Source organism: Passer domesticus, chromosome 7 (assembly GCF_036417665.1).
Source record: "Passer domesticus isolate bPasDom1 chromosome 7, bPasDom1.hap1, whole genome shotgun sequence".
Classification (NCBI taxonomy): domain Eukaryota; kingdom Metazoa; phylum Chordata; class Aves; order Passeriformes; family Passeridae; genus Passer; species Passer domesticus.
In genome coordinates this window covers 19,289,379-19,317,317 of record NC_087480.1, presented here as the reverse complement: position 1 = coordinate 19,317,317, position 27,939 = coordinate 19,289,379, and the positions used below count along the sequence as shown (strand labels likewise).

Sequence of the window (27,939 nt, the reverse complement as noted above, 5' to 3'; positions counted from 1 at the left end):
CTAAGTTTAACCCAAGAAAATCCTTTCAGATAATCACACACTCATGTGCTGCTGTTATGGGTGGAGCTGATGAAACCCTGGCTAGGGAAACATAGCAGTGCCAGCATGTGAGGGGATTTAAACCTGCTGCCCAAGAGCTACATGGGCAGGATCAGGCACATGGCTTGAGCTGCATGCCAGCAGCTCTGCCACATCTCCAGCAGAAAGCATGTCCATGTCCACCTGGACCATGGACAGCCTGGAGCATAATTCTGCTCACACGTGGAGGTTTAAACCTGGGTCCCACACGTCTTGGGTCCCTTCAGTCCCCAAAACTGGTCAGGGTTGCTGCAGCTTCATCTCGCCTTGTTCCCTCCTTAGCGACTTGTCCTCTCAAGACCCAGCTCCCCCCCGTGTTACTACTTCTGTTACTACTTGGCCTGGGGGCTCCCTGAGGCTTGCTTGCTGTTGGTTTGGGATCCTGTGGGATGCAGGTGCTTGCCTTTCCCTGCGCGTGTTAAGGCAGTGCATAGCCCAGTCAAAAATACAGGTTGGGTGCATACTAGCCAGGCAGAGCCAGGACGTATCCCACTGCCAGTGGTTGTCCTGTGGGATAAGATCATCGGGCAAAACTCCCATCCAAGTCTCGCCACAGCCCCCTGGAGGCTGGGATGAGCTGCCTGCTTTGGGACAGGTTAATGTCTGCCTATCCTGCCCAGGCTTGGCACTGGGAAGCAGGCTTTTCCAGTCTCTAAAGCACTGCCATGCTGGTGCTCCTGGCAAGGCTCTTGGGAATCCCAGCCCTGCTGCAGAGGTGTGACTCCCACCATGCAAGCTGAATTTGCCCCTGGACATGGGGCATGTGGGAGAAAAGATGAGGAGAGCAAGAAGTGCAAGGTGAAGCCATGCGTGTGCAGCAGGAGGTGTGCCAGCTGTCCAAGCATTGAGGCAAGGCTGTGGTCTCACTCTTGCTCACAATCTATGGATGCTGGGGGCCAGCTGGAGGTGACACCTCTGCAAGCTCTCCTTGGGCTCTGACATTCCCTCAGCAAACCCCCAAATCATGCAGGTCATTGGCTCCTCCCACTAGACTCTTGCTGTGTGCTGGCTCAAGAGCATTTGTGCCTAGCAAGTCCCTTTTGTGAGGAGAGCTGGGTTGCTGCTTCCAAGCAGCCTCTTCCCACAGCACTAAAAAAACTTGCACTGCCTTTTTGAGTTGGAGCAGACCCCAGCCCCAGCCTGGCTTCCTGGCACTGCAGGACTGCTGAGAAGCCCCTCTGCATCTGGGGACCTTTGCTCCAGGATTGCTTACCAGATGGGAAGCCCCAGGCTGAAGAAGAGCAGCAAGGACATGGAAGCATCATTCCTGTGACCCAGATGGACTGCTTTTCCCCTTTCCATTCTCCTTATTCTTTCCTGTGGTAAAACAGGCCCAACTTGTTGCTTCCCATTGCCCAGTACCAGAAGCGCTGATGGGAGGCAAGATACTTCTCTGCAGAGGGAGGGCTGAACTTTGCCTCTTCCTTTTTCCCCTTTTCATTACTAATGACCAAGGTCAGGGAGAGATATTGTGCCTAAGAGCTGTTGCATTTATTCGCTGGAACAAAACACAGCAAGTTAAAACTTGGGGCTCTCCTGCCACTGGGGAGAGTAGAGAGGAAAGCATAGAGCAACATGGGGTGACAGAGCTCCTGAATGCCTGCAGGTAGGTGACAGCCTGTGTTATGCTGAGCTGCCCGTGGCCCCAGCCTGAGGAGCAGCTCCCTTGGCACAGCAGGGCTGCATGGCATGCACCGTGGTGGGGCTGTGCTGGTGATGCCTGCTGTGCTTGCACACCCACTGCACCTGCCTCTTCCTATATCCTCGCCATTCCTTCCTCTCCACTGCTGACACAGTGCCTGAGTGCAGGGTGTGTTTGCAGCACCAGGAGTGGAAGCCAGTACCCAAGGAGAAATAGGAGCAAGCAGCTTCAAAGGGCTCAGGGTGGGCTTGGCACAGCTGATCAGGGTTAAACTCTAGAGCCAGACAATGCAAGCTGAGAACAGGGAGGTTAGGTTAGGGTTGGTGGCATCTGTGGCAAAGGAGCCCATGGCCCACAGAACCATTACACAACTCCTCAACACACTGAGGGTCTGCATGTCACCCCCAGCTGGTTGATGGACACACTGGAGCTGCCATGACCCTGCTGCTGCTCGGGATGTCCAGTCACCCCAAGGAGCCTGAACTCTTATGTCTCTCTGATGTTGGATCCCACTGAGCCTGCACTCCTCTCCTGCTCTCTAACCATTTTCTTCCAGTTCTTATTTGGTGGCCGATTTGATCTTGTGTATGGCATATGGGCTTGACTCCTTGGGCATCCAGATCTCCTCCCCACTGTGGCCCTGGTGCTCCACTGCTCCCTCCATAGCTGCCGTCAGCTCAGGGCCGAAGATGCTGTCAGTGGCCCGGTAGGTGCGGGTGAGGCGGCGGAAGGAGGAGTCTGAGGAGCTGTCATCAGGGATGTCTTCATCCTGCTCATCCCGCAACTTTGTCCTGCCCAGCTCTGAGCTGCTCCCCAGCTCTGGGTCTTTGAGAGCCTCCCTCACCTCCTGGAGGAAGGTTGTTTTGGGGCTGATGATGCACAGCAGCAGCATGAGGCCTCCTGAGACTCCACAAAGAAAGTAGAGGGCAACTTTCTCTGGAACACCTGAAGGGAAAAGGAAAGAAAGACACAGGGTACAAACTGCTCTGATCTGCAGTCTGTGGGGTACCAGTGCCTGCAAAGCTCCTCTGCCAGGCATATGGGAGTAAGAGGAGGGGAGCAGGGATGCCCTCACCTCCCAGGCTGCAGAGACAGGACAGACTCTGCCCCAGTGACTGTGGAAGTGTCACCTAGAGCCTGATCAGCACCCACTAGTCCTGAAATGGGCCTTTCCCCAAAGAAAACCTCCAGTGGTATGTGGGGTAGGTAGAACAGGGGAAAGAATAATCCCTTGGGGAATTAAATGAGTAATTTCCTCTGGCAAGGGAAATTTTTGCCTGCAGAAAGGTGGTCTCCATCAGTGCCTGCAGACAGGGCAGGAAGGAAAAGACACAGTGGGTAATCTGGCCTGTTGGAAAAGGAAGGTCCACAGGCAGGACTGTAGCCATACCATGACTCTTGATGCTGTGGGACTTTGAGGCTCGTTCCACCTCTGAGCTCCCACCCTACCTGTCCACCCCAAACCCAGCACTGGCACTTGGTGCCCTGCTCCTTCGTGTGCCTGTTGGCCCTGCTGGAGAGGTTTGGGGTCTGGCTGCCTCTGAGATGAGCCCTGGGTTGAGCTGGGGCCACTTGGGATGTCAGCCACCCCCCAGCCTGCCTTATTTCCCCAGGTGCTGCATGAGACCCAGGGAGGCCACATACCCCAAAGGTGAGCAAAAGCTGCCAGAGAGCTAGTAAAAATCATGCGGTCTTCCTGGAGCCTGGAGAACCTGGGCCCTTTGTACCAGCCACCTGCAGTGACAAGGGGGTGCAGGCTGAGGCACGAGGTGCTCTCAGTGTCCTGGCTGCCTGCTCCTGCCTGTCCTTGCCCATACCACACTCCCATCCTTCCTGCACAAGTGCTCTCCTGTCCACAGGGATGACCCTGCAGATGCCACCTCCATCCCCTCAGAATGGGCACTGACCAAGGGATGGTTTCCACCATGGGACAGGGATGCTAGGCTGGAGCGGGTACCAGGGATGCAGACAAACCATGGAAGGGCTGGTTCACCCCGGCACAGACATGGTGCCGCACTGCTTGTGGTGTAACCTTCCTCTCCCCACTTTACCGTGTATGTAGTCCGAGAGCAGGAAGGGGTCTGAGGTGTCAGGGCCCACCTCCTCCAGCAGCTGCTTGGGCACTGCAGGGAGAGCACACACCAAGCATCACCACCCTGCTCCTCCCCTGCAGCCCCTACCTCCCTGGGTAGCCCCATGCCCCTGCCTGCCTGGCATGGGGTGGGCAGAGCAGACACTCCACCAGTAGCCCCTGTGCCCCTGGCTCTGTGGGGAGCTCTCACCACAGGTGTAAGAGACTCGCAGCTGCTTCTTCATGCCAGGGAGGCACGGGTCCCCAAAGGTGGCCTTGTCAGCAGCCACGGTGCAGTTCCCCTTGCGGTGGCACTTCTTGGAGACCCTGCGCAGAGCATCTGGAGCCACACACTCTGCAGAGATATGAGACATGGACCCATAGGCAGAGCTGCCTGCCCCTCCCTGCTGGGCATCAGCCAGCAGAGGCAAAGGGACACAGGTACAGCCCAGTTCTCTGCATGACTCCTGCCCCATTTCTGTCTCAAACCATTCTGGCATACCTATATGGGGTTCTCCTGTGTTTAAGACATCACATTCTGGTTTGCCCCGCAGGAATCGTCCATAACTTGCAGAATAAATGGCCAGGATGGATTTTGGTCGACATTGCAGCCTGAGCTTGTCATTCTCACACACGGTCTTGACCCGATGGTTCCCTAGGGAGTGACATTGCTGAGGCCCTGATGCATCCTGAATCACCTCTCTTAGGCCAAGGGAAGGGTTGAAATAGGGCTGCAAGGTGCAGGAGCAGCCATGCTCTCCTTCCTGCCTCTTTCTGAGCAGCTGAGGTCAGGGAGAGCCCATGCAGTGTTGCCCAGACCATGCTCCACCTCACCTGGCCGACATTTGTAGGATGCGATGAGATACTTGTGTGTCCCAGGACATGGGTCTGGTCCAAAGACCTGGCTGTGCACTGAGAACTGGCACCACTGCTGGTCCTGGCACTCAGCCAGCAGCTTCTGGAGAGCAGAGTGGAACAGGTGTGAGTTGGGTGAGAAGTCCTGAGGCTGTTCTCACCTCCTGTGCGTCAGTGCCATCACCACACTCAGGGAAGTGGCCTCTCACCCCATGGAAGTGTTCCATAGCTGCTCCTGCCCACCCCGATGCAGACATCCCAATTCCAGTGCCTGTCCCTGAATCAGTTCCCCCCCTGTACCCACAGTGAGTTATGTGTCCTACACAGCTGCTACTACCTGTGTTGGCATCCCAGTACCATACCATACTGTACCATACCGTACCGTACCGTACCATACCACACCATTCCATACCGTACCGTACCGTACTGTACCATACCAATCATACCATACCATTCCATACCATACCAATCATACCATACCACACCATACCATACCACACCACACCATACCATACCATACCATACCATACCGTACCATACCGTACCGTACCGTACCGTTCCGTACCGTACCGTACCATACCATACCATACCATACCGTACCGTACCATACCGTACCGTACCGTACCGTACCGTTCCGTACCGTACCGTACCATACCATACCATACCATACCATACCATACCATACCATACTGTACCGTATTGTTCCATACCGTTCCATACCATACCGTGCCATTCCATACCGTACCATACCATACCGTACCGTACCGTACCGTACTGTACCGTACCATCCCGTTCCATATCGTACTATACCATACCGTACCGTACTGTTCCATCCCGTTCCATACCGTACCATGCCATTCCATACTGTACCGCACCATCCCATCCCGTACCATCCCGTTCCATACCGTACCGTACCGTGCCATACCACGTGTCTCTAGCACCCGTGCAGGCGCGTGCTGACACGGCCCCATCGGTCGCGTCCCCGCGGTCCGTGCAATGTCCCCGCGCGGCCACGAGGTGGGGTCTGAGTTTCACCCACGGGCCGGTCGGGCCCCGCCCGTGACCGAGGTGGCCGCGGTCCCTCTCTCCTCCTGCACACGCGCCCGAGCCGTGCCCTCGGCTCTGGTAGGAGTCGCTGGGTAGCCCGGCCTTAGGTGGCTGTGGGACTCACTGCCCCTCTGTTCCCCTCTTTGCCCCCACAAGTCCCACAGCAGTGGCTCCGCAGCGGAGCAGAGGCTGCTGACGGGGGGGGGGGGGGTCCCCTTCCTACCTCTTCGTGACTCAGGCGGGGGGATCCCAGCACCCACAACGGAGCCTCCTCTCATCCCTCATTCCCCTCCTCTGTCCCTGTCCCTCCCGCCCAGCTCAGGACTGAGCCTCAGCTTGGTCTTCACTGCCTGCCAGAACGGAAATTCACTAAGGAAACACAAGCAATCTCTCTTCCCAGTTGCTGCCTAAACAGAGCTGAGACTTGGCAGCAGCTTTTCTCTCTTCGCTCTCTGCTCCAGACATCCCTGCTCCTTAAGCGGCAGCATGTATTCCAGCCCTGTGCCAACATGGCCACCCCACCCTTTACCCAGTATGAACCTAAGCTACACAGACCGGCTCTCAGACCTGCCCTTCAGTTTCCAAGCACCTGCGCCAGGCCATGCTCTCCATCCCGCAGAGAGGGGGATCCTGACCTGTTTGCCAAGTGGCTCATGGGACCAGCCTGGTGCTGTTTCAGCATGGTCTGGCTTGGTGCTTGCAGAGCTCCTGGAACATGCAGGATCCCAGGAGGGGATGTATGGTTGGAGCAGGACTGGGCAGGAAAGCCCTGTGAGCTCCTAAGCAGAGCACTGGCTCATCCACTTTTCTTGTAGGCAGCTGCAGTCACTGGCTTTGCAGCAGGTTTGCCCCAGCCCTAGCGAGGAGCTGGAATAGGGTCTTAGAAAAGCAGCATATGAAATTATGTCCCCATCTAGGGACCTAGGCATTAGCTTTGAGGAGATTTCATCTATTTTCTTCTGTCAGCCTCTGCTTTCCTACCCTTCCCCTGCACCAACTGCTGCCATCAAACAGGCACCCCTTTGGTCTGCGTCACTAATGCAGTCCCTGGGACCTGCCAGCACAGATGGGTGCTGCTTCTGGCTGGGGAAGAGCCGAGCTCTGTGCCAATCCCAGGGGATGCAGCCACAGGGGTGAGTGCAGTATCTCAGGGGGTCCTGTCTCACTGCATGAGCCCAACAGCCTGGCTATGGCGCAGCCCCTCTCCCAGAAGCCAGCCCAGATGCCAGGGCATTATCTGAGCCTGCTGCTTCCTGTGGGATTTCTCCAAAAGCCGTCTCAGGACACAGCAGTGCCTCCTGCCAGGCTCTACTCTGGAACACATGGCAGAACATCTCTTCTACCCTTAACTTCCAAAAATGGTCTAGGAAAAGGGCCCCACAGTGAATCACAGATGATACAAAATTTTGAGGGACTGTTAACTCTCTGGAAGGCAGGGAGGTCTGACAGAGAGACCTCAAGAAATCAGAGGACTGTGCAATCACCAACCACAGTAAATTCAACAAGGGAAAGTGCTGGATTCTGCACCTGGGAAGGAGCAACCCTGGGTGTATGGACTGAGTGTATGCTGTGGGTCCTGGTCAACAGCAACCTGAATATAAGGCAGCAGTGCCCTGGCAGTCAGGAAGGCCAACCTTTTCCTGGGGGCATCAGGCTCAGCCAGGCCAGGGAGGGGATTGTGCATCTCTGCTCTGCATGGGGCAGCCTCACTTTGAATACTGTGTGTATTTTTGGTCACCATAATATAAGAAAGATACTATTAGAGAGCATCCAAAGGAGGGCAACAAATACTGTGAAGGGCCTTGAGGGGAAGCCTTATGAGGACTGGCTGAAGATACTTAGCCTGTTCAGCCTAGAGGAGTCTGAGGAGGTCCTCATTTCAGTCTACAACTTTCTCATGAAGGGAAGAGAAGGAGCAAGCACTGATCTTTCCTCTGTGGTGACAGGACCCGAGGGAATGGGCTGAAGTTGTGTGAGGGCAGGTTTAGGCTGGATATTAGAAAAAGGTTCCTCTCACAGAGGGTGGTTGGGAACAGGCTCCCCAGAGAAGTGGTCTCAGCACCAACCCTAACAGAGTTCAAGAAGTGTTTGTGCTTCTTTTATTCCATTGTTCTGTAATCCTGATGCTGATGAAAACCTCCTCAGGGCATGAGGAGGCTGCACTGCCTGCAGCCCCCCAGCCCAAGCAGGCAGCTCAGTGATGTGGAGACAGAGGGCTGTGCAGCCTGGCCCCCGGGATCCCTCCCTTACCAGGTGGGCAGTGGCAGACGTGCACTCGGTGCTCTCCTGGGAGGCATTGTCGGGGCTGGGGCAAAGGCTGGTGCTGGGCACTCGACGCCCGTAGAAGGCCCCGAGGATGCTGATGGTGGTTTTATGAGGGCAGATGATGAGGAGCTGCTCTCCATCACAGGTGTGGGCAGTGTGGTTCCTCAGCACCTTGCGCAGATACCCTGGAAGGGGAAAGCAGGGGTCCATTGTCCAGAGGAGACACCAGGGCCACAGCAGTCGTGGCGCTTGGGCACCCAAGTGCTGGTGGCAGTGAGGGTCTTGAGATGAGGCACTTATGGAGTGAACAAAATCAGAGCAGAACAGCAGCAGAGAAGATGGGCTTGTAGCAAACTTTGCATACATAATTGCTGCCAGGAGCCTGGAAAGCAGCACAGAATAACTAAGCTGGTTAGCAACAGGAAGGGAAAGATAGAGGCAATACAGCAAGTCAGAGAAGATGGAGAAATCCCACAAGGAGTTGTCAAGTGATTAGAGAAAATCAGTGTTGTTATGGAGCCATGGTGGGGAGAGAACAAGGGTGAGCCAGAGATGGTCCTCCAGTGATGATTCTGGGAGTCAGGGTGAGGACGATGCTCTTTGTCATAAGTCTGTCACAAGCTGAGCCATGAGCCAGATGAGAGAAGGGTCCAGGGGCTGCTGCAAGCTCCCACAGCTATCTGGGTCAGTATGGATGAGTGTGAGCCACAAAGTCATCACTTGAGCCCAGCTGACCTCAGGTCTCTGCTGAAGAAGCCCAGTGTGTTGCTGCAAACTATTCCTGGCCCACAACCCTTTCAATGGCAACTGGCCCTTCCCTCCTTGAATTCCCATCAGAAAGCTTCTTTCTTTCAATCCTGCCTAGTTCATGTCCCAAACTACTGCCCCTGTTGTTTTCCCTACAGGGGACAACAAAGTGGGACTGTTCTGTGCAGTGTCTCCAAGGGCTTAACCTGCAGCATTAGCTCCAGTTGGCATTGGCTGTACTGGGTGGGCAAGGAGTCTTTTTGTAAGAGCTCTTCAAGCTGCCAGGTGCTCTGAGCAGGCACCAGTTGCTGAAGAAGACTGTAGAAGCAATAAAGCTGAAAAAATGTGATGTGTATGAATGAATGAAGCACTTTGCATCTTTGAATAAAACAAAACCATAGGGGAAGCATCATTTTGAGGCTTGGGAGACTGCAGCAGGGCAACATGGGGCTTCTGACCCCCCAGCTCTGGGGTCTTTGAAGGAACTTGCACCTCAGCCCCAGGCTGGTGCTGGGGCCCAGGGCAGGACATGCACCCTGTCCCCCAAACCCCAGTGTGTCAAACTCCCCCAAACCAAGACAAGAAGGTGGGAGCACTAGCTCCCCTCCCCCCTCCCTGCATACTGCTGCCAGGCTCAGCAGCACAAAGGGCCCCTTTTGCCTTCAGTGCTGCCACTAACCCTTTGGTATCTGCAGTCAGCATCCCTCCCTGTGATGTCAGTAGGTGCAGCTGGGAGCTGCCTCCAGCCTGGAGTTAATCTCTCCCTTGGCGTTATTCCTCACAAGCTGGGATGAGCAAGTGAGTGGCCACAGCATCCCAGAAGCAAGCCCTCGATTGCTTCTCTGCATGCTGGAGGAAAGAGGAAAGGAGAGGTACAGGAGGGTAGGTGGCAGTAGACAAGGTGTTCTAGCCAGGTCAAAGCTCCAGTGTGATGCAAAGATCCTCTTTGAACGGCACAGAGTTGGATCAGACCCTTGGAGTGCAGAGCTCATGAAGAGGGGACAGGACAAACCCTGGTCTGTCCCTCTCCTCTGGTTGCCCCATATCACGTATGCTGGAGCCTGTGAGTGGCACAGGATCCTGCCCAGGCTGCCAGCCCCCATCTCCTTCCTCTGCATCCCCTGCAGCAGTCCCACACTTGCAGCACCAGCCCCACACCTGGCAGCAGTCAGATGCTCCTGAAGGTTTCAGAGCCACCCTGGCCTTGACCTCTGCATAGCACTGACTCCAAACCCACCTGCCTATACCCAACACTGCTGGATGTAGGGCTGCCTAAAGTCCCCACTGCTGGGCAGCCTTGGATGCAGAGGGCTCAGACAAATCCTAGGGTGGCAGGGAAGTCAGGGGAGAAATATGAGAAGAAATGGGTTTCCCCAAATCCAGCCTTGAGGCAGTCACCCTGTTCTGCTGTCATGCCAGCTGCGGGCACCAGTGGTTTGTATTTTAAAACTGAGGCTCGATATTGCCATGGGTGCAGAGGCTTTCTCCATCACTCTATTTTGGGCCAGTGAGCAGTTGTGGACATGTTTTTTTTTTGGGTGGAGCCATGTCAAGGAGGATGTAGGCAGCCTTTGTGGGTAATTCATGCCAGTACAGCTGACTCAGTCTCCGGTGCTGTGGTTGTGCCGTTAGCTCTGCCCAGATGAAATCACATCCTCCTCAGCACAGCCCATCCTGCAGCATCAGGCTTTCACCCACCTGAGCTCGGCTGAGCAGATGGAAGGTGTGTGGCTGTTTCCAGATGATTCCTGGGGAATGCCAGGTGCCCAGCCTGCCTGCACCTGTCCTGACTGTTCAAAGAGCTGGGACAGAAGGGATCCCAAATCTCTGCCTTGTCTACACCTATAAGGTTCACCTGCATAGCCCTGGGGAGAGCTTCTGTCCCATGCCATATCTTGTGGCAGGGACCCTGCAGCACCCCTTCTCATGAGTGGCTCTAGGTGGGGCACAGCCACCAGCTCCATCTAGGGACCAGGTACAGCTTCAACCCAACGATTCCCTCTCCTTCTCAGAGCAGAGAAGGCTGGCAGGGCAGTGCTCCTTCAGCTCTACACACTGCCCAGCACCGAGGACATGAGCATCGTGGCTGAGGGGATGCTCAGCAAAGCTCAGGGACTGGCTTGATGTTTGTTTCGTTGCATTTGTGCCTGCAAACTATCCAAGAGAGCACAGCAGAGCTGGGGAGCCACTCTCACGTGCAGCAGAGCTGTGGGATGTGTGCAGTGTGTTTTCAGAGAACAGCCCTGCGTGGAGATAAAGAAATCCCAGCATTTTGGGGAAACTCACTCTGGCCTGCCATGGTTTATACCTCACTTGTCCCTACCCCACCAAACTGCTGTTGCTTTGCCCTCCCATCATACCAGCACAGTTCTCAGCATTCCCCTCTCCCCTCCTTCACCCCGACTCACCGGACAGCTCCGGGCTGGCCTCGAGACGCACAGCAAAGCAGAGGAGGAGCAGGGTTACTGCTGGCCGGAGCAGTCCGGCCATGGCACAGCCGCTGTGTCCCAGCCGGCAGCTGGCACCAGCCGGGGCCTGGGCGGGGGTGGTGCTCGTGGGGTGACACTGCGCGGGGACAATGCCTCACTTCTCTGCCCTGCCGACGTCCCGAGGCTGGGCGAGCGCATGTGCACTCACTCTTAGCCTGCTGCCTAGGGCCAGGGGCTGCTCGGGACAGCTGGGTCACTCTCAGCACAGGAACATTTCCCCCAGGGCACCCTGTTACGGGTGAGCCGTGCCTTGGCATCCCATTGCTGGCAAATAAACTGGCAGCCCCTTCCCTCCTGCCTCTGTTCCCCCTGGGCAGAGGAACAGGGCTTGACAAGGTTTCCAAAGTGTCCCTAGCTTTCTCCCAGACAGGGTGAAACAGAAATCCAGATAAATGTGTGCTGTAATCTCAATCTCAGCAAATGTCCGGCCATTCACTCTGTGAGGAGGAAGGGAAAGGCTCCTTGAACTGCCTCCCAGGCAGCTGTTCCTGCAGAAAAGACAAACACCCTGCACCCAGCAGTGTGGGAAGGGACTTCTTTGCTGCCACGTTTCTGCCTCATAGCCTCTGTGGGGCCAGGTACTGGGCATTCCAGCACCTTGTGAGGAGGGCACTGTGTCATACTGTGCCTCCCACCTGCAGGACTTAAACCCCTGTTTGTTGCTTCAGCTGGAGGGAAATGCCATGGACTGGAGCTGCTGGCTCTTCTCCCGGCTGAGATCAGCAGAGACAGCAGCAGCTGGCAGTGCCAGGAGCCATCACAGCTCTCAGAGGCTCAGCACTGCCCCAGCAGGGGTAGCTGGGGAGGCTGTGGCAGCAGTGGGTACTAGCACACCTCACCTGGGGTCCACAGCAGGAGCTGGGTGGTGGGTGTCGAGCTTGTGATGAGGGTAATGCCATAGCCCTGTGGAGCTCTCACAGTGCCATCAATACATACCTCTTGATTATGGGAGTGTGAGTCATAATGTCCCATTGAGTAGGGTTCCAAATTCTCCCAAAGTTTTGATGGGGCAAAAAAAAATTGCCCACCCCCCTGCAACCCCCAGTGTTAGCACCACTCTGGGCTGCGTAGCAGGACCAGGGAAAACATCTTTGTTGGGGAGTCTCCTCCAGGGGTCTGCAAAATAATTTTCCATCCTAATTGCCTTGAGGGAGATTGCTGTCTGATCAGGAGTTGATTATTTGGGGAAAGTTGGAGCCTGTCTGAGCGGGGGGGGGGGGGGGGGCAAGCTGAGTCAAACGTTGGGGATCCCCATTTTGTGCAATGGTACCAGCTATGTGGTCTAGGGGTGCAAGACAAGTCTTGCCTAAGAGTTAAGCCTGTGTGTGCTGGGAAGCTGTATCTGTTGTCTCTGCAGCCAGGGTGATCTGACTGCAAACAGTTCACTCCCATCCTGGGGAGGAAAGCAAGCTGTTCATCCTTCCTGCAAAACAGCCCAGTTCCAGGAATGGGGCCCTGCTGAAGGTCAGCCCTGAAGACATCTCATCCCACCATCCTGCCAAGCACTACATAGCTGGGCAGCTGCCAGGGGCACTGTGGGGTTCCCCACTGCTCCCCGGCATGCTTCAGCATCTTTTATCTCCTGCCTTAGCTTAAGATTTTGCAATCCTTCCCACCCAAGGGCTATGCCCCACCTTCAAAAAGTCAGTGACATGTGGCCAGACTGCTCCACTCAGCTTCCCTGAGTGCTTGCCCTGTGCAGCCCAGCTCCTTGCAGCGAGGGGTGCTCAGACAAGCCCACGCAGGGATCCCCCGAGGGTGGTGGGCTGGGAGGAGCTGTACCTTCCCTCCGGGTGGCTGCCTGTCATAATGCAGCTGCAGGAGGCAGCAGAAAGGCCAGCCAGGTTCACCCCAAATTGATAAAGAAGCCCTGGGGCACTGGACACCAGCATAAGGGTGGGAGAGTGGCAAAGGGCCAAGACTGGAGCAGCAGGAGGAGCAACAGGCATGACACTTCCTCTATAAACCCCTGCTCCCAGCTGGGAAGAGATAGCGGCAGTGCTGTGGACACCAGAGGTGCTGGGGATGCCAGCCCACTGCTCAGAGGCACTGGAGGAGCACCTGGGCGGGTGCGATAGACTCTGAATGTGACCAGATAGACCCTGCTGAGTCACTTCTGAGAGGCCCTGCAGCTTCCTCCCCTTGCTGGCGGGTCCTGGCGCACACCCCATTGCTCCTCCCTTCTTCAAGAGGAAGGAAAGTGTGAGCTCCAGCCTTCTGCGGAGTGAGAGCAGCCAAGAGGCCCAAGGCACCAGCCCTCTGAAAGCCTTCCCCATCAGAGCTCTGCAGGGGACAGATCGACTCCCCAGAACAGTGTGCGGCCAGTGGTCCCTCCGCCCCTGCTGGAATGGACAGTCAGCAGCACAACACCACCAAGGAGCCTGAGATCGAGCTGTTCGTGAAGGTGGGTCTCGGGGGGGCGGGGGGCAGTGACTCTTTGGCTCGCCCTCACCAAGATGCAGCTGGGTTCAGGTGTCTTCATGCTATGTGAGGCTGGAGATGGGTACCAGTTTCAGTGTCACTCGCCACAAGGGCTGGCTAAATGGTTGCCCAAACAGGGGGACCACACGGTGGTGTGGGGACTGTGGAGTGTCGCACTCAGCAGTCTGAGAGATGCCCTGGTCTTGTGATGTTATGCACCCCAGAGAAGTGGCACTGCTGGCAGCAGCATGAGGAAGGAGTGGGAACACACATGCCTCTCAAAACCCAGATAAGACAAGCCCCAGCCTGGGAACAGCAAGCAGGAGGGCTGGCAGCAGCCACTTCAGCTTCTTCTGAGAGCAGAGTTATGAAACAAGCATGGATGGCTTGGGGAACTGGTGCGGGAATCCACATGTGGGCGAGACGGGGCGGCATCACAGAGGGGTATTGGCTGGAAACGGTTTCTGGTTTTTTCCCTGTTAAGCAATTTTCTGAACCCTTTCCTTGGAATATTTTAACACTCAAGTTCAAAATATCTGCAGCGACCATGGGCAGTGTACAAAGAGAGGAGCCCAAGCTGTTGGCCGGTAACTGTGTCTGCCCACAGCAATGCCAGGAGAGCCCTGGGACACACTGTCAAGTGACAATGAGTAGGGGCGATGCCTCTCTGTGCCACCTCATCAAGGTTTTAAGGGTGGTTTCTCTGTAGGCACTCAGGTCCATGGGCTTCATTGCTCTCCTTCTGGGACAGTTTGGTGCCCAAAAGGACTGGGTCAGAGGCACTAGCTTCCCTGGCACAGGCACCCACAGTTCTAGGCACTGAATGGTGCCTTCCTTGGGGAGTAGTTGGACATACTTGCTAGAAAGAATTATCTGAGCCTTCCCAGGAGAGTTCTTCCCTGTCCCCTTACCAAAATTTTAGCCACAGCACTTCTTGATGGACATTGAGCTTTGCTGAGCTGGATCTGGACAAGTGTATTCTTGGTAAAATAATCTGTCTTGAATTCTCTGCTTAACACTTTTCCTTGGGACGGCTGGAAAAGAAAACAATACATGAGGTGAATGCAATGGCAGCAGCAGCACATTCTAGGGGGTTTTCAGAGGGAAGTGAAACAGAAAACCAGCAGCATCATCAGGACTTCCCCTGTGCTGTAATTCAGCGTGAAAAAACCGTCCTGGCTTGTCTGTTCACAGAAAAGTTGATGCTGTGCCTGCCCATCCCAGCACACAGCACCCAGCTTTACCAAAGACACAGTGGCTCTAGCTGCTGACAGGAACCTTCCTGTTCCTTCAGCACCTCCCCAGGCTGGGAACGCCTCAGACAGAGCTGTTGCTGTGACCAATGGCAGCTGTAAGTCATGGGGAAAGCTGGTGCTCCCACAAGCGCCTACTGGTACAGCATGGCATGGCATGGCATGGCACGGCACGGCACCTGCCTAACTTTCACTTTGGCACATGCTGGAGTTACCATGGTAAGGATGGACAGGTGCAGAGCAAGTCCTGCTTTACCCTGAGGTTGGGGTGGGTGGTTCCCAAGGGGCTGGAAGTTTCTCACCCTGCCTTGTCCCTAGCAAGAGCATTGTCTTGTTGGCTGGGAGGCTCTCTCTTTTTGCAGCTCCACCAGGCACTTAGCTGCTTCCTGGCTCTCGGGGTGGTTGTAGAAGTTGTGGCAGGTCCCATGGGGACTGAATATTTAGCAGTGCCCCAAGCAAGCAAAGCTGTTCCCTCCTCCCACTGCATTTAAGGCTGTTTCACCATGGGGAAATCAGAGGAACTGTGAAGTAGCTTTGGGGTTTCAATGTCCTATGCCTCAGAAAGTTGGGGCTAAAAGCCTGCAACCCTCTTAGAGATTCTGTGCTAGTCCATGCTGGGTTTCTGTATCATCTGAGGACAAAAGGACAAAAGATTGAGGAATGTCAGTCTGTGCCTCGCCCCCCCACCCCACCCCTGCAGTTCCTGCTGCAGCAGGAGGAGCAGCAGAGGCACTTTGGGGAAGGAAGTGAGGAGCGATGACTCCCCCCACTCCATGCTGCTCTGCGTTTTCCCGGGAGGGAGGGCACATGGCTGCAAGTCTCCTCTGAGGGCTCCTGGCTCTCTGGGGTTCCCCCCACGACCAGTGGTTGCCAGCAAGGCCCTTCTAGAGCCTCATGCTCTCCCAGCAGTGCCCGGGTGCTGGTGGAACTCCCCTCCAATTCCTCCAGATAAAGGTTTTGGCTCTGAGCATCCTGGTACAGGCCTGATTCTTTCTCCCTGCAGAGGCCATTTTGATTTTCCTTTCACTCTAGTCCAAAACTCCCCACCTCTCTATTTTTAAAAGATAAGTGGGAAGACCAGCCTGAACAACTCAGAGACTGGAGCTACCAGACGAGCATGGAAAAACCTGAAGCAGGTGATCAGAGTCTATGCCCAGAGCAGCCCGAGCGACAGGCATTCCTCTCGCTGAGGCCCCCACCCCACCCCAGCACTGTCCCAGAGCTGCGTGCTGCCATGGCTCAGCACAACAGCTCCCGAGGGCACAACAGGACAAATGAAACCCTCTCATTCCCAGCCTTGTGACAGGCCAGGGAAGTTGAAGAGAGTAGTGAGGAAAGCATTGGTGCTCATGCTAGGCAGCCACAAAAGCACTTGCTGAGCTGTTGACTCTGGAGATGCTCCAAAGCACGGCCGTGGTTTGGGTCATAGGTGGCAGGGGTGCTGGGGAGGGGGAGCAGAGATGCCCTGAGCTCTTGCCTGTGGGCAGCCCTTGAGGCTGTTCTCTGACTTTCCCCTCCAGCTCCTTCAAAGGAAGACTGAGACCCAGTTTCACTCCCTTCCAAAGAAGCCCTAGTTGCTATTGCTCGCACAGAATGTTCCTGAGCTGTAGCCCTTCTGGGAGTGTTTGTTATTAACAGACACTGACCAGCCTCATGTAGATTCAGCTTTACTGTTGGGCACGTCCTAGGGAATCAACGTTTCTCAGTTTCCATTTCCTTCCTCATATTTAATGACATAAAAAATACTTATTAAAAGTAATTTTTGTTCCTCTGGAAGGACTAAAAGGTCTTGGCATGATGGAAAAACAGAACCCCTGCTCCAGCTTACTACCTGGAGTATTGGAAGGTTGTTTTGATACTTTTACAGTCCCCCTTAAGGTGAGTTTGATGTCAGTGTTCTCTTCCTGCAGAAGTCGTGCACTCCAGACTCCACAGGTTTTTGGGCATCTGTGGTGAATTGTAGCACCTACCTGCAGCCCAGGAGAACCAGGCACAGGTCTCTGTCTCCTCAGCTATCCTGTCTATGGGTCCCAAAAGAGATGTGAGCTCTGGAGCCATGTCTAGCTGCCCACCCTGGATGTTTTTGCTCCTACTTCACTCTGCCAGATCCTCTTAAATCTCATCACCCTCCTGCTTAACCTCAGGACTTCAGCTCACTATCAGATATCAAAGGTTAGCGCAGAGCTGTCCCACTAAGGCTCATGTCCCACCACACACTGCTCCAAGGGAGCAGCATCCTTCTGTAATAGGGCTGGCATGAGCTGTGCTGCTCCTCCCTGCCAGGGCAGGGTGGCCATGAGCCAGAGCACCACAGTTCACATGCGGCTTAGGAGCCCGGTAATTCTCTTAAAGAAGTTGAGTTTCCTGTGAGCCATTTTACCTCTTACCACAGCACAATTTCCATCTCACAGCAGCATCTCAGCCAGTTTTTGTGAATTGGAGAACCTGTCATATCCTCTTACCAAACTCCTCATAAAGTGTTATCCTTTGTTTTTGCAAAGGATATTTTCAGCTGCTACATAGCAAGGAAATGTGCTTCACTCTGCCTGTGTCTGTGCTCATTCAGAGGGGCTGGCTCCTTTAGCAGCTGACAGTCATCTCCGTTTCTTCGCAATGCTGTGGGGGATACAGCACAAATTCTCTTCAGCACTACCCTCCTGAGCCCACCTTGGGGCAGGCTGCTGGGTGGTTCTTGGGCTGGGGACATCGTGCCTGGGTTCGTTAAACACACACGAGATGGGAGGCAGACATGACCAGCACATGAAAACAAATTGCTCTTTTCCTGGCAAACATGAGCTCATTTCCCTTCTCCCACTGTCTGCAGACTGGCCTCCTGGCCAAGTGGACCCTCCCTTCCTCCCCATCCATTAGCAATCATTTTCTCTCCCTGCCTCCCTCTCCACTTCCTCCTGGCTTTATCTCACATTTCAGAGAAGGATCCAACCCCTTGCATCCCGAGTATGCTCCTAGTGGCCCTCAGGGCCATGGCTCAGGGTGGGTCCTACAGCTGAGCCCCCCCCGAGTTGGGAGGGACTCCCTGCAGCGTGCTGTATCCAGTGGCTCTTCAGGTCCAGGCATCTAGGCTGTGTAAGGGTTAAATCTTCATTTTTCTGCTTTCCTGGCAGGCTGGTCTGGATGGAGAAAACATTGGAAACTGCCCCTTCTGCCAGCGCCTGTTCATGGTGCTCTGGCTTAAAGGGGTCAAGTTCAATGTCACCACGGTGGACATGACCAGGTGAGGTGGCACTGACGCCCTGGGCCAGCAGTGGGGTGAGACACGCCCTGCTCAGCTTACCCATCAGCACTTCTTCCCCCTGCCTGCTCTGTAGCCTGTGTGTCACTGCACAGGAACAATCGCTGCCCACAAACTGCCCACCTCACTTGGGGTGCAAGTGTGGGCCAGCACGGACTTGGGCCACCTGCTAATGCTCATGGCCCAGCGACTCCCTGTCCTGCTGGATGTGAGGATGACTTGAAGGCACCACTGGGCAGATCCAGAGGCTGGAGAGCACTTGTCAGGTCCCTGAAGCCAGCAGAGCTGGGAATGTTCCTCATCCTGTGCTACCTCCTAGCCCCCACCTCTGCCGTGGCCACTTTCCTTGGGGACTGGTGGAGGCAGATGTGGTACAGGCTCTGAGCCAGCTTGTTTTCTCTGCTCCAGGAAACCTGAAGAGTTGAAAGATTTAGCACCGGGCACCAACCCACCCTTCTTGCTGTTCAACAAGGAGCTGAAAACAGACTTCATCAAGATTGAGGAGTTCCTGGAGCAGACCCTGGGTCCACCCAAGTAACTGCAAACTCATTCCTTCCCCATTTCGGGGCCTGTCACAGTGTTGTCCAGGGCTTGGTAGATTGGAGAACCGAGGCAGGGTGCCAGGAGGTGCCCCAGGGCAGCCCAGGCAGGCAGATGCCCCCCCCCTGCCCCTGAGCCTGCTCTGCAGGGCAGGCCCTTTGATGCTGAGGGGCTGGGTCCACTGGGGAGGGCATGGGGACAACAGGAATGGAAAAGAGTGGGAGGAAATGCACCAGCCATTGCACCCCCATTCTGGGGGCAGAGGAGGAACATGGGGAGATCCCTGCAGGGACCCTGGCACTGGGGGGTTTGCCACTGGCTGTGGCAGCTGTTGTTGAGGTAGAGGGGAATGCGAGGCCCCTTTGCTTGTTTATACTCAGTGCACTCAGCTGAATGAAAGTAAATGCCCTTGCTTGACAGCAGCAATGCAGATGACCCATAGGGTGGTTGGGGGGGTGGTCTTCCCTGAGCTAACTGGGGAGCCCTCCAAACCAGCTTCCCCCACGCCCTGTGTGGCTGCAGCCCCCCCACTGCTGCAGAGGAAGCTCAAATGCATTTGTCACCTGCCTCCCTGAATGTGTCTGCCCTTGCAGCACACCCTGGAACATGTCAGCAAACAGAAGACAGTTCCTGAGGAAATCATGGAAGCTTCTGGTTTCCTGTGACCTCCTCTGTGCTAATGTGCATGCTCTGGGCTGGGCCAGAACTGCCTGAAGGCAGAGCTCTGCTCTGGAGTTCTATTGCCACCAGTGTCCCCAAACTGTGGAGTATCTGCCCTGAGATTGTCTCCTGGCAAACACCCAGGATAGAAGACACAGCTCACAGGGTGGCAGCTGCAGTAATTTACATCATCATGATTCTCCCACAGCCAGATGAACATCCCTGCATCCTCCAGTACCAGCCCTGGGCTCTGTTGCCCAGGAACTGACACCGCTGTATCCCTGCTCCATCCCTGCTCCATTCCTGCCTGCACTGACATAAATGTCTTTTTCAAGGTATCCACACCTGAGCCCCAAGTACAAGGAGTCCTTTGATGTGGGCAGTGACATCTTTGCCAAGTTCTCGGCATACATCAAGAACCCACGCAAAGAAGCAAATATCAGTAAGGATTGCGGGTTGCTGGACTCTAATCAATCATGCTGCAGCATGAGAAATGCTTTTGTCTGCTGGCAAATCCTGCCATCGGGTTAAGGTTCCTGCTACCTGCCTCACCAAAGCCTCGTTGGGAAGTGGAGAGGCAGAGGGGAAGGATAAAGGCAGTTCTCTGCTCCCTCCACAGGGATATCAGCAGAGCATAGGGTGATGCTGCTGTAGTCCCCTGGGAACAGGGACTGGCCAGGGTCAATGCTGTGTCCCAATGGTGTGGTCTTGGGCGCTTTTTCCCTCTCTGCAAAACCTGTGGGAGCCTCAGGCAGCCCAGCATAGCCTAAAGCTTGCCTGGGAGTCCAGGGCACACACTCACTACTCTTGGTTTTCCACCTTCCCAGATTTTGAGAAGGCTCTGCTGCGGGAGTTTCAGCGCCTGGATGTTTACCTGAACACTCCTCTCCCAGAGGAGATTGACCAGGATAGTGTGGAGGACATCACCATCTCCAAGAGGAAATTCCTGGATGGAGACCATCTGACTCTGGCTGATTGCAACCTCCTGCCCAAATTGCATATCATCAAGGTAATGGCACTGGCCCCCAGGGCCAGGGTAGGAGGGCACCTGCTCCAAGAAGAGTGGACAGGAAGTCCCCCTGCCAAAGCCAGAGAGTGAGTCTCCCCCAGATCTTAGAAGTTTCAGCCTCCTCCTCCTTTCACTCTTCTCTAGATTGCAGCCAAAAAGTACCGTGACTTCGAGATCCCAGAGGACATGACCGGCGTCTGGCGGTACCTCAACAACGCCTATGCCTGTGATGAGTTCAATCACACCTGTCCTGCAGATGAGGAGATCGAGCACACGTATGCCAGTGTTGCCAGGAAGATGACCTAACCATAGGGTGGCGTGGGCTGGCAGCATTGCCCTGGCTGAGCCCTCCAACTCTGCAGTCCTGACACAACCAAAACCAGCCGATGGAGAGACTGGAGAGGGTTTACAACATTGCTAGCTCCTGCCTTTCAGAAACAGCACCTTGCTCACAGCCCCTGCCACTGCCTCCTCCTTCTGTGCTACTGGCTGCAACCCCTGGGCACCAGCAGTGCTGACCACATGTATACACTGCTCCCATCTGGATGCATCCCTACTCCCTGAAAATGTTTCTCACAGCCTGTGACTATGTGTCATGGGAAAAGATGAGCACTAGCCTCCTACAGCAGTGCTTTCTCATCAAGAGATGACACCCCCAAATGGCTAGGCCAGCCCAGCCTCCCCATTCCCATCTGTCAGCCCTGTGTGGTCCCAGGCATCCTGCTCTTGTCATGGGATCCCAGTGCTTCCCCTGGGCTGGAGATGCTTGTATTTGCCTGTTGCCAACCTGCTCAGCACCTGGGGCTGGCATTTGGGCAGCCCTCTCTTCCAGGACATCAGCTCCCTCTGACGATATGGAAAGGCTCTGCCCTGGCAGTTCATCACAGTGAAAAATTGTGCTCACTGTTGAGGGCTGTGACATGGGTCTGACTCCCCATAGAACATGGGGGTAGGTGGGTGCTGGGGTGCTGCCTGGTGCAACAGTGCCAGGGTCAGCTGTGGGAGGAAATAAAGGGTCAGGGGACCTGCAAAGGGCCTGAGAAGGGCTGAGGATCAGGACATCCCTCCCATGATTGCCAGCACCCAGGGCCACGTGCTGCTACCTGCGAGGTCCCGCGTGGCTCTCCCAGCTCAGAAGCCCCTGTGCCTTGCTGAACCTTGCAGAGGGTGCAGCCATGCTCTAGCTCCATACCCCCTAGTTCCCACCAACACTTCTGGCACCTGAGGCTGGGAGAAGCCATAGGGTAGGGCACACATTTGGTTTCCACATTGGAAAGCCCAGGAGAACAGACAGCAGCTGTTTGGCAAAGTGCTGTATCTGTGGAAAGGTGTGGGCAGTGTCCCTTGGCTCAGCATGCCTTCACGTCCTGTGTCGCTGACATGAGGCATCAAAGCTGCTCTACACAGCCATGACACCCTGTGTTCCCCCCCTGACACCTCCAGCTCCCCCAGGACTCCCACCAGACCTTGAGAATTCGGCCAGCCCTCCCTAAGCAGCCCCAGGGCAAATTGATACTGTACAGTGGGCATGGTGGGTTCTGTGGGAACTGAAGCGAGCAGAGTCTCCTCAGCCCTCACTGCCACTTTCCTCTTTGCACTAAAAGTGTGTCCTTGCAAGCCTGCCTCAGATAGTGCTGGGTTTGGGGACTGGGTTTGTTACTAGTGGGTTTTGTTTTGTTGGTTTTTATAAACTAAGAATAGCAATAAACTATATTTTAATATGCCTTTCTGGTCTGCTGTCAGCTAGGCACAAAGGCTGCTGGCATAGAGGGTGCTGTGGAGTGGTGGGGGGCTTTCCTGCAGTGGAAACTCCTGAGATTTAGCAGAAGTGAAGCTGTAGTTGCAGTCTCTGCTGGCCTGGATCACTGGCTCAGAGTCAACTCAGTGTGTTGTGGTGACTGGGCCTGCTCCTCCCTGGAGGCAGGACTTGGCATTTCTCCTTGCTGACCAGCACAAGGTCTGGTTTTTCAGAAGCTCTGCTGTTCACTGTGGTGTGTCAGTGGGAAATGCTGGGAAGGCTGGGCTAGGTAACCCTGGCTCTGGTGGGGTTTGGAGGTTGATCAGAAGAGAACGTGAGGCCAAGGTTTGGCCAGAACACATGGATCCATGGTTTCTTTTTGCATGATCTTCCTCCCCGAGGGTGACCACGTGTCTTCTGCTCCTTTCACATCTCATGGCAAGAGGGCAGTAACAAAGCCTTTGGGCATCTGGGCATCCCAAGCTGATTTTCAGTGCATGCTCTGGCCCCTGAAGACAGGACTCAGCCAGTGACAAGGCTTATCCTCTGCTGCCAAAAGCTTCCTTGCTGGAGCAGTATTTGACCTTGCTGGCATTTGGAGGAGCCTCTCCCCTTCATCCCAGAAGCTGGCCATGCAGTTCCTCTTTCTGGAGGATGTGTCTGTGAGCTCCAGGTGGCTGATCCAAGACTCCTTGGCTGGGGTCATCAGGGGACACTCCTGGGGTGCATGCCCCTGCAGACTAGAGAGATCAGAGATCAATCTGGGCTTCACAGCAACAGGAGACTGGCACAATTCAGAGCAAGTGCTGGGGTCCGGGGAGTTTTGGAGAGGAAAATACTCGTCCTCGCTCTCTGGAAAGAAGGCAGGCAGTGATGGAGGCCCGTCCACCAATGTCCCAAAACACCATCCATGAGACAGGGTCATGAAAGATGGCTTTTCTGAGAGAACAGCACTGAGGCAGTGCACACTCTTCCCAAAGCTGCAGGTACAGAGGCAGCCCCCAGCCACTTGCTGTGTCAGCTGGGACCTGGCCCAGCTCTCCTGTGTTGATGTTTTTCCAGTTCCCATTAGAGATCTTGTTTTTTCCCCTGACTTCATTTTCAAATTACCATGCTATCAGCCAACTGGAAATGCTTCTAATTACTTTTCTTCCCCTGGAAGGCTTTATTTCAGAGCAATCCAGCTAGAATGGGTCCCTCTGGTGACCTCAACCAGGCCCTTCTTGTTGTGACTGCAGCTCATGCCCGACTTACTGAGCACCACATTTCCTGAGGGCAGTGGGGAAGTGACTGACAGGCAGAAGAAGATTTTAAATTTTCAAGAGCTTAAAATCCTGAGGTGTTATTCATGGAGGAGAGGAGACAGGGCAACTTGTTTTGTGCCTTTCCCTACCTGCACTGAGGCTGGGGCTCAGACAGGTTGAACAGTGCTTGCTTCATAGGTGCCACGTGGAAAGTCCCTCTGAAGTCTTGGCATGAGATCCATGTTTCTCAGTCTATTGTGTCCTCTCATCTTATGGGGTAGGACATCACACTGGGACTTTCTTGAGGTAGACAGGACAGGATGATTAGCAGCCTGAGCCTCTATTGTTTAATCACAAGACTGACTGTGACCCTGCTGACCACAAAACAGAGGCTCTCATTTCTCATGGAGTGGTTGAAGGCACATTATCCAGAGATCATTGGTTACCTCTGTTTGCCAGTCCCCATCTGTCAGGCATGGATACAACTGGGAAACTGCTGAGGTGAAGCTATCATCCATTTCAATTGGGCATGCCACACAGCTGGGACTTTTCTCCTAACAAAAATCTGTATCTAGCCTGTTTTCCATCCTCTGGAAAATAGAAGATGGAAAAAAGTCAGATGGAAATCAGATGGAAAAAATCAAAATCCTGCCAGGTTTCATGTCACAGAATGAAAAATCCTGGAGACAGGCTCATGCCATTTGCTGTGGTGCCATGAGGAGGAAGCACAAATGCCATCCCCCTTCCCCCCCACCTCAGAGTGCATCGTGAGCCAATATGCACCCAACTCAGAGGGCAGCTTGGTGGTCCTGTCTGTCACCAGGAGCATGAATGATCCTAGGGGGCAGAGAGCTACTGGAGCAGTGTCAGGAAGTGGGAAAGTGTTGAGCTGAGCTGCCGTTCCCATAGGCTGCAGAACCAGAAATCCCCTATTGTGCATCTGAAGGATGGGAAGCACAGGAACTGGCCATATGTCACAGACCCCGAGAAGAGCAGTGGTGAGCGGTGAGGACAACACAGGGGCAGTTGTCCTGCAGAGTAAGGAGACCTGGTGACCAAGCTAGGAGGTATATGACTCTGTCAGGGTGCCCTTGGCACCTTCTGAGTGCAGCCATTGCCACGCATCCCCAGATGAGGGCACACCCAGACCAGCACATGAAGTAGGACCAGTTTTGCTCTACAGGACCCTGGGGTGACCTGAACATTCCAGTCACCCTCCTTGGGTCCCAATCCACTGAATTGCAGGAAAGCTCCTGCCTGGAGAGAAACCACACAGGTCTGAGCCACCAAATTCACTTCTCTGCAGCCTGTCAGCTCTGCAGCCCTTTTCATGCACATCCTCTAAACATACCACACTCAGGCTCCAGCTTCTGGGTTTCTCACAGTCCCCACCCACATCCTGGTCAGCTTCCCAACCAAGGCAAGCAGCTGAGACCACTGAGAGGGAGGTGCAGCAGGACTCAGTGGCCTAGATGTTGCAGCTCAGACCTGTCAGCCCACAAAGCCTTTCGGGTCTGAAGGATGGGGTCCAGCAGAACAGCTGTGATGCTGCTGCTCTGTGCTGCTTCAGCGACCTATCTAGAGCTAAAGATCCATCACAAAGGCAACTTGCAGATGGAGGCTGAATGACAGGGCCTTAGTGGGGTCCCAGGTCTTTGCTATATACACAGATGTGCTGGACAGTGCTTGAGGTGGCTGTGAGGAGTTGGGGTGGCTTTGGGCTGTCCCAGAGAGGGTCAGGGCAGCTGCAGTGACAGGCAGGAGAGAAAGCAGACAGAGCAGAGTGGCCACAGGGTCAGGGCAGACCCTGCAGCTCTGCCTCCCAAAGGCTCATGGGGATGGTCCTGGGTACTGGCAGCCCACAAAATATAAGAGCTTGATTTCCCCCCATCATTTCAGGGGCCACCACATCTCTCATGGTTGTCAGGTACAATGGTTCCCACTCAGTGACTGTGAAAGCCCCATTAGCCCTCAAAGAGCAATTTTCCACTGTGCACCATTTTCAAAGGCTGGCAGCTCTGCTCTCTGAGAATTAGTAATAAGAAATATACTCTTGCACAGTCCTAAACCCACTGTTTCTAATAAAGAGCTGTTTGCAGTAGCATCTCACTTTTTGCTTTGATCTGGCACCAGCAGAATGTGAAAACACCACAGAGAGAAGGAACAGGGGATAGATCGTGGTGAGTCAGAGCTTTTACCAGCCCCCGCACCTGTACCTGCAGCCACAGCGCTGTGCTGTGGGCCTGAGGCCAGCACCAGAGATGGCATCTGACCTCCAAGATGATGGTGCTGTAGGGTGGGCTGGGTGCCTAAGGCCCAGTCGCTGGCTCAGCCCTTTCCAGGCTGTGGAGGGAGTATAGAATGCTGAGGGAGGACCCCGCTGTATGCACATGACTGAGGCTGCAGTGGTGATGGAGGGACTGGTCTGGTGTCCTGCACAGACCTGCCTGGGGCTGACATCTTGCCCAGGGCTGGGGGCTTACCCCTGACCCAAGTCCATCCTCCAGCACAGTCCAGTCCTGTTCAGCACACAACAGCCTGCCAGGTAGATGAAAGTGGGATCTAATTCAGACACTCCACCCAGGCCACGTGCTGCACATAGTGGTGACAGGTCTCTCCTGGGACATGCCGGGACCTCACCCTGCAGCGAATGTTGCACTTTCTCTCTGAGGTTCTGCAGAAACCCACACGCTACTCGCATCTCTGAGGCAAAGCAGAAACCCCCTCTTGCATCCACTCGGAAACTTCAGCTGCTGATGGCATCTTGAAATGTCTCAACCCTTCTGTCTTTTTCCACTCCCCATGAACAACTCTTTTATATGACTGGGAACATTCCAGTTGTCCAACCACCCCTGGGCCAGGGCAAGCCCCTGCTGCCAGTGAGTGACTGCCTAAATCACCCATGGGGATGCCAGCACCCTTGTCCAGCCACAGACTCAGGAAAGAGCTGGTCCTCTTCAGACCTGTAGAGACCTGGCCAGCTGTGATCAGAGCACTGGTCGTGCCCCAGTGCAAGCCCAGCTCCCACAACACAGCAGCTGTGGAGCCAGTCTGGTCCCATTGCACTGGTCCAATGTCCTGGCAAACCACCCAGGACCGGGCTGGAGCAACATGATGGACACTCTACTGGGCCTGGACAAGCTCCTGCTTGGGATATGGCTCCTGCCCAGAGCCTTGGCACAAACAGCAGCTCTGACTGATGCTCCTGCTAAGAGGTGCCTTGCCTGGGACCATGCAGTGACCTTCCAGAGTGGGGTGGGGTTGGAGGCTCTGTGGGCTATAGGGATGAGGCAATTGATCAAACAGGGCTGCAGGTGTGTAGGGCTTGACCATGACCTTGAGGCAGATCAGACAGTGTGAGGGACAAAGGAGATAGAAATTGGACATCAACTTCATAGGTAGAAAAAAGCATAATGGTAATACATGTGTTCCTCAAACAGCTCTTGGGACTCTCCTTTTTTTTTGTGTTAATTCAGCTCAATTTCTTCAATACATGACATGTCCACACATCGACTGAGAGAGATTGACCTGGGCCAGATGCCAGACACATCCCCAAGCTGCTCTATCATTCTCCCTAGGAGGTCCCAATCCCCTTAGCAAACCTGTTTCAGCTTGAGCTCCTCTCTCCATGGGGCCACAGGTCCTGCCTGCCAGGAGCTTGCTCCAGTCATGATCTTCTCATACAGTCATGGCCTCCTTCGGGCATCTGGTATAGGGTCCTCCCTGAACTGCAGGTGAATCTCTGCTCCCTCATGGACTCTTGTGTGTTGCAGTGTGATGTCATGACCTGCCTCGGTTTCCCCTGGTTCCTCCCTGAAGTTTCCTTCCCCAGGTGAGCTGTCAATCACCTCTCCTTTGATCCCTGCTGGGCACTGTCTATCAAACCAGAAATTCCAAGGAGAGGGTTGAGCAATTGGCAGGTTCAGAGGATGCTCTCCACCCCCCAGGGTGCCATTGGCCCACCCAGGTGTCCCTCTCACCTGAGACCCCCTCCCCTCATACCTGGTTGGTGCTCCCTGGGTCCCCTCCCCTGCCCCTCTCCCCAGGTAAAAGGACAAGCAGACCATGCAGTTGGGGTTCTGGTGGAGAGCTCTGGTGGGAGAGTTCAGTGGAGTTGTTGCAAGATTCAGAGGCCGTGCCACCAAAATAAAAACTCTGGATTAAAAACTCTCCATCAGGACCCGCTCCTTTCTTCACCTCGCCTCAAAGGTTTCTCCAGCTCAGGGAGGCCTGAGGAGTGCCCCCCTCAGCAGCAAGCTCCACCCGCAAGCTCTGGAGCTCGGGGCATGCCCGACTTGTCCCCACGTGCCCAGCTGTGACCACAGGTACTGAACAGCGACTCCGGGGAGGAAGGACCACAGGTGCCACTGTTTGGTCAGCAGCGAGGCCAGACAGACCAAGGCAGTCCAAGTCTGTAACATTGGTACACTCCAATACTTGTGGGCTACAGGGGTCAGCCTGCAGTACAAGGCAGGGATGGAGCATGGCTGGGGTGCCGGCAGTGACTCACAGTGTTGGAACATGGCCCTGCACAGCCCCAAAGGCTCCCTAAGACTGGCAGCACTGTACCTCCATCCCCTCCACCAGCTGTCTGGACACTAGACATCAGTTTCTCACCTGTTCCCAG

General features: G+C 54.9%; 2 protein-coding genes and 1 long non-coding RNA gene across 9 annotated transcripts; 1 reads left to right on the top strand and 2 right to left on the bottom strand.

Moving 5' to 3' along the window:
* Positions 1–1,545: 1,545 nt before the first annotated feature.
* LOC135304693 (protein eva-1 homolog C-like) lies at positions 1,546–11,330 on the bottom strand. 6 transcript variants are annotated; one of them, XM_064427375.1, is made up of 8 exons: positions 11,114–11,330; positions 7,944–8,143; positions 4,626–4,749; positions 4,294–4,446; positions 3,931–4,146; positions 3,772–3,843; positions 3,365–3,454; positions 1,546–2,665 (listed from the first exon to the last, which is right to left on the bottom strand). In XM_064427375.1, exons 1-8 carry the CDS (start codon positions 11,193–11,195, stop codon positions 2,280–2,282), a joined length of 1,323 nt encoding a protein of 440 aa, XP_064283445.1. In that variant the 5' UTR covers positions 11,196–11,330; the 3' UTR covers positions 1,546–2,279. The 6 variants fall into 6 exon arrangements, with proteins under 6 accessions (XP_064283445.1, XP_064283446.1, XP_064283447.1 ...); XM_064427376.1 differs by having other exon boundaries at positions 4,003–4,146; XM_064427377.1 differs by lacking the exon at positions 3,365–3,454.
* Positions 11,331–12,995: 1,665 nt separating this feature from the next.
* LOC135304689 (chloride intracellular channel protein 2-like) lies at positions 12,996–22,054 on the top strand. The gene is made up of 6 exons (XM_064427369.1): positions 12,996–13,598; positions 17,994–18,103; positions 18,530–18,655; positions 19,657–19,763; positions 20,149–20,330; positions 20,475–22,054. The coding sequence occupies exons 1-6, from the start codon at positions 13,542–13,544 to the stop codon at positions 20,634–20,636; spliced, it is 744 nt and encodes a 247-aa protein (XP_064283439.1). The 5' UTR covers positions 12,996–13,541; the 3' UTR covers positions 20,637–22,054.
* A 4-nt stretch (positions 22,055–22,058) lies between these two features.
* LOC135304691 (uncharacterized) lies at positions 22,059–27,246 on the bottom strand. Of its 2 annotated transcripts, none has more exons than XR_010365965.1 (3): positions 26,915–27,246; positions 23,462–23,902; positions 22,059–22,808 (listed from the first exon to the last, which is right to left on the bottom strand). It is a non-coding gene; the product is annotated as an uncharacterized LOC135304691 (long non-coding RNA). The 2 variants fall into 2 exon arrangements; XR_010365964.1 differs by lacking the exon at positions 22,059–22,808 and adding an exon at positions 22,823–23,358.
* Between the last annotated feature and the right edge of the window lie 693 nt (positions 27,247–27,939).

Excerpts from the sequence above, each read along its gene's own strand:
- LOC135304693 (XM_064427375.1), bottom strand. The coding sequence starts at position 11,195 with ATGGCCGGACTGCTCCGGCCAGCAGTAACCCTGCTCCTCCTCTGCTTT. Across the intron at positions 4,147-4,293 it reads CACAGGAGAACCCCATATAG|AGTGTGTGGCTCCAGATGCT; the intron begins GTATGCCAGAAT and ends ATATCTCTGCAG. Across the intron at positions 3,455-3,771 it reads GCTCTCGGACTACATACACG|GTGGCTGGTACAAAGGGCCC; the intron begins GTAAAGTGGGGA and ends TTGTCACTGCAG.
- LOC135304689 (XM_064427369.1), top strand. The coding sequence starts at position 13,542 with ATGGACAGTCAGCAGCACAACACCACCAAGGAGCCTGAGATCGAGCTG. Across the intron at positions 13,599-17,993 it reads AGATCGAGCTGTTCGTGAAG|GCTGGTCTGGATGGAGAAAA; the intron begins GTGGGTCTCGGG and ends CTTTCCTGGCAG. Across the intron at positions 18,104-18,529 it reads ACCACGGTGGACATGACCAG|GAAACCTGAAGAGTTGAAAG; the intron begins GTGAGGTGGCAC and ends TCTCTGCTCCAG.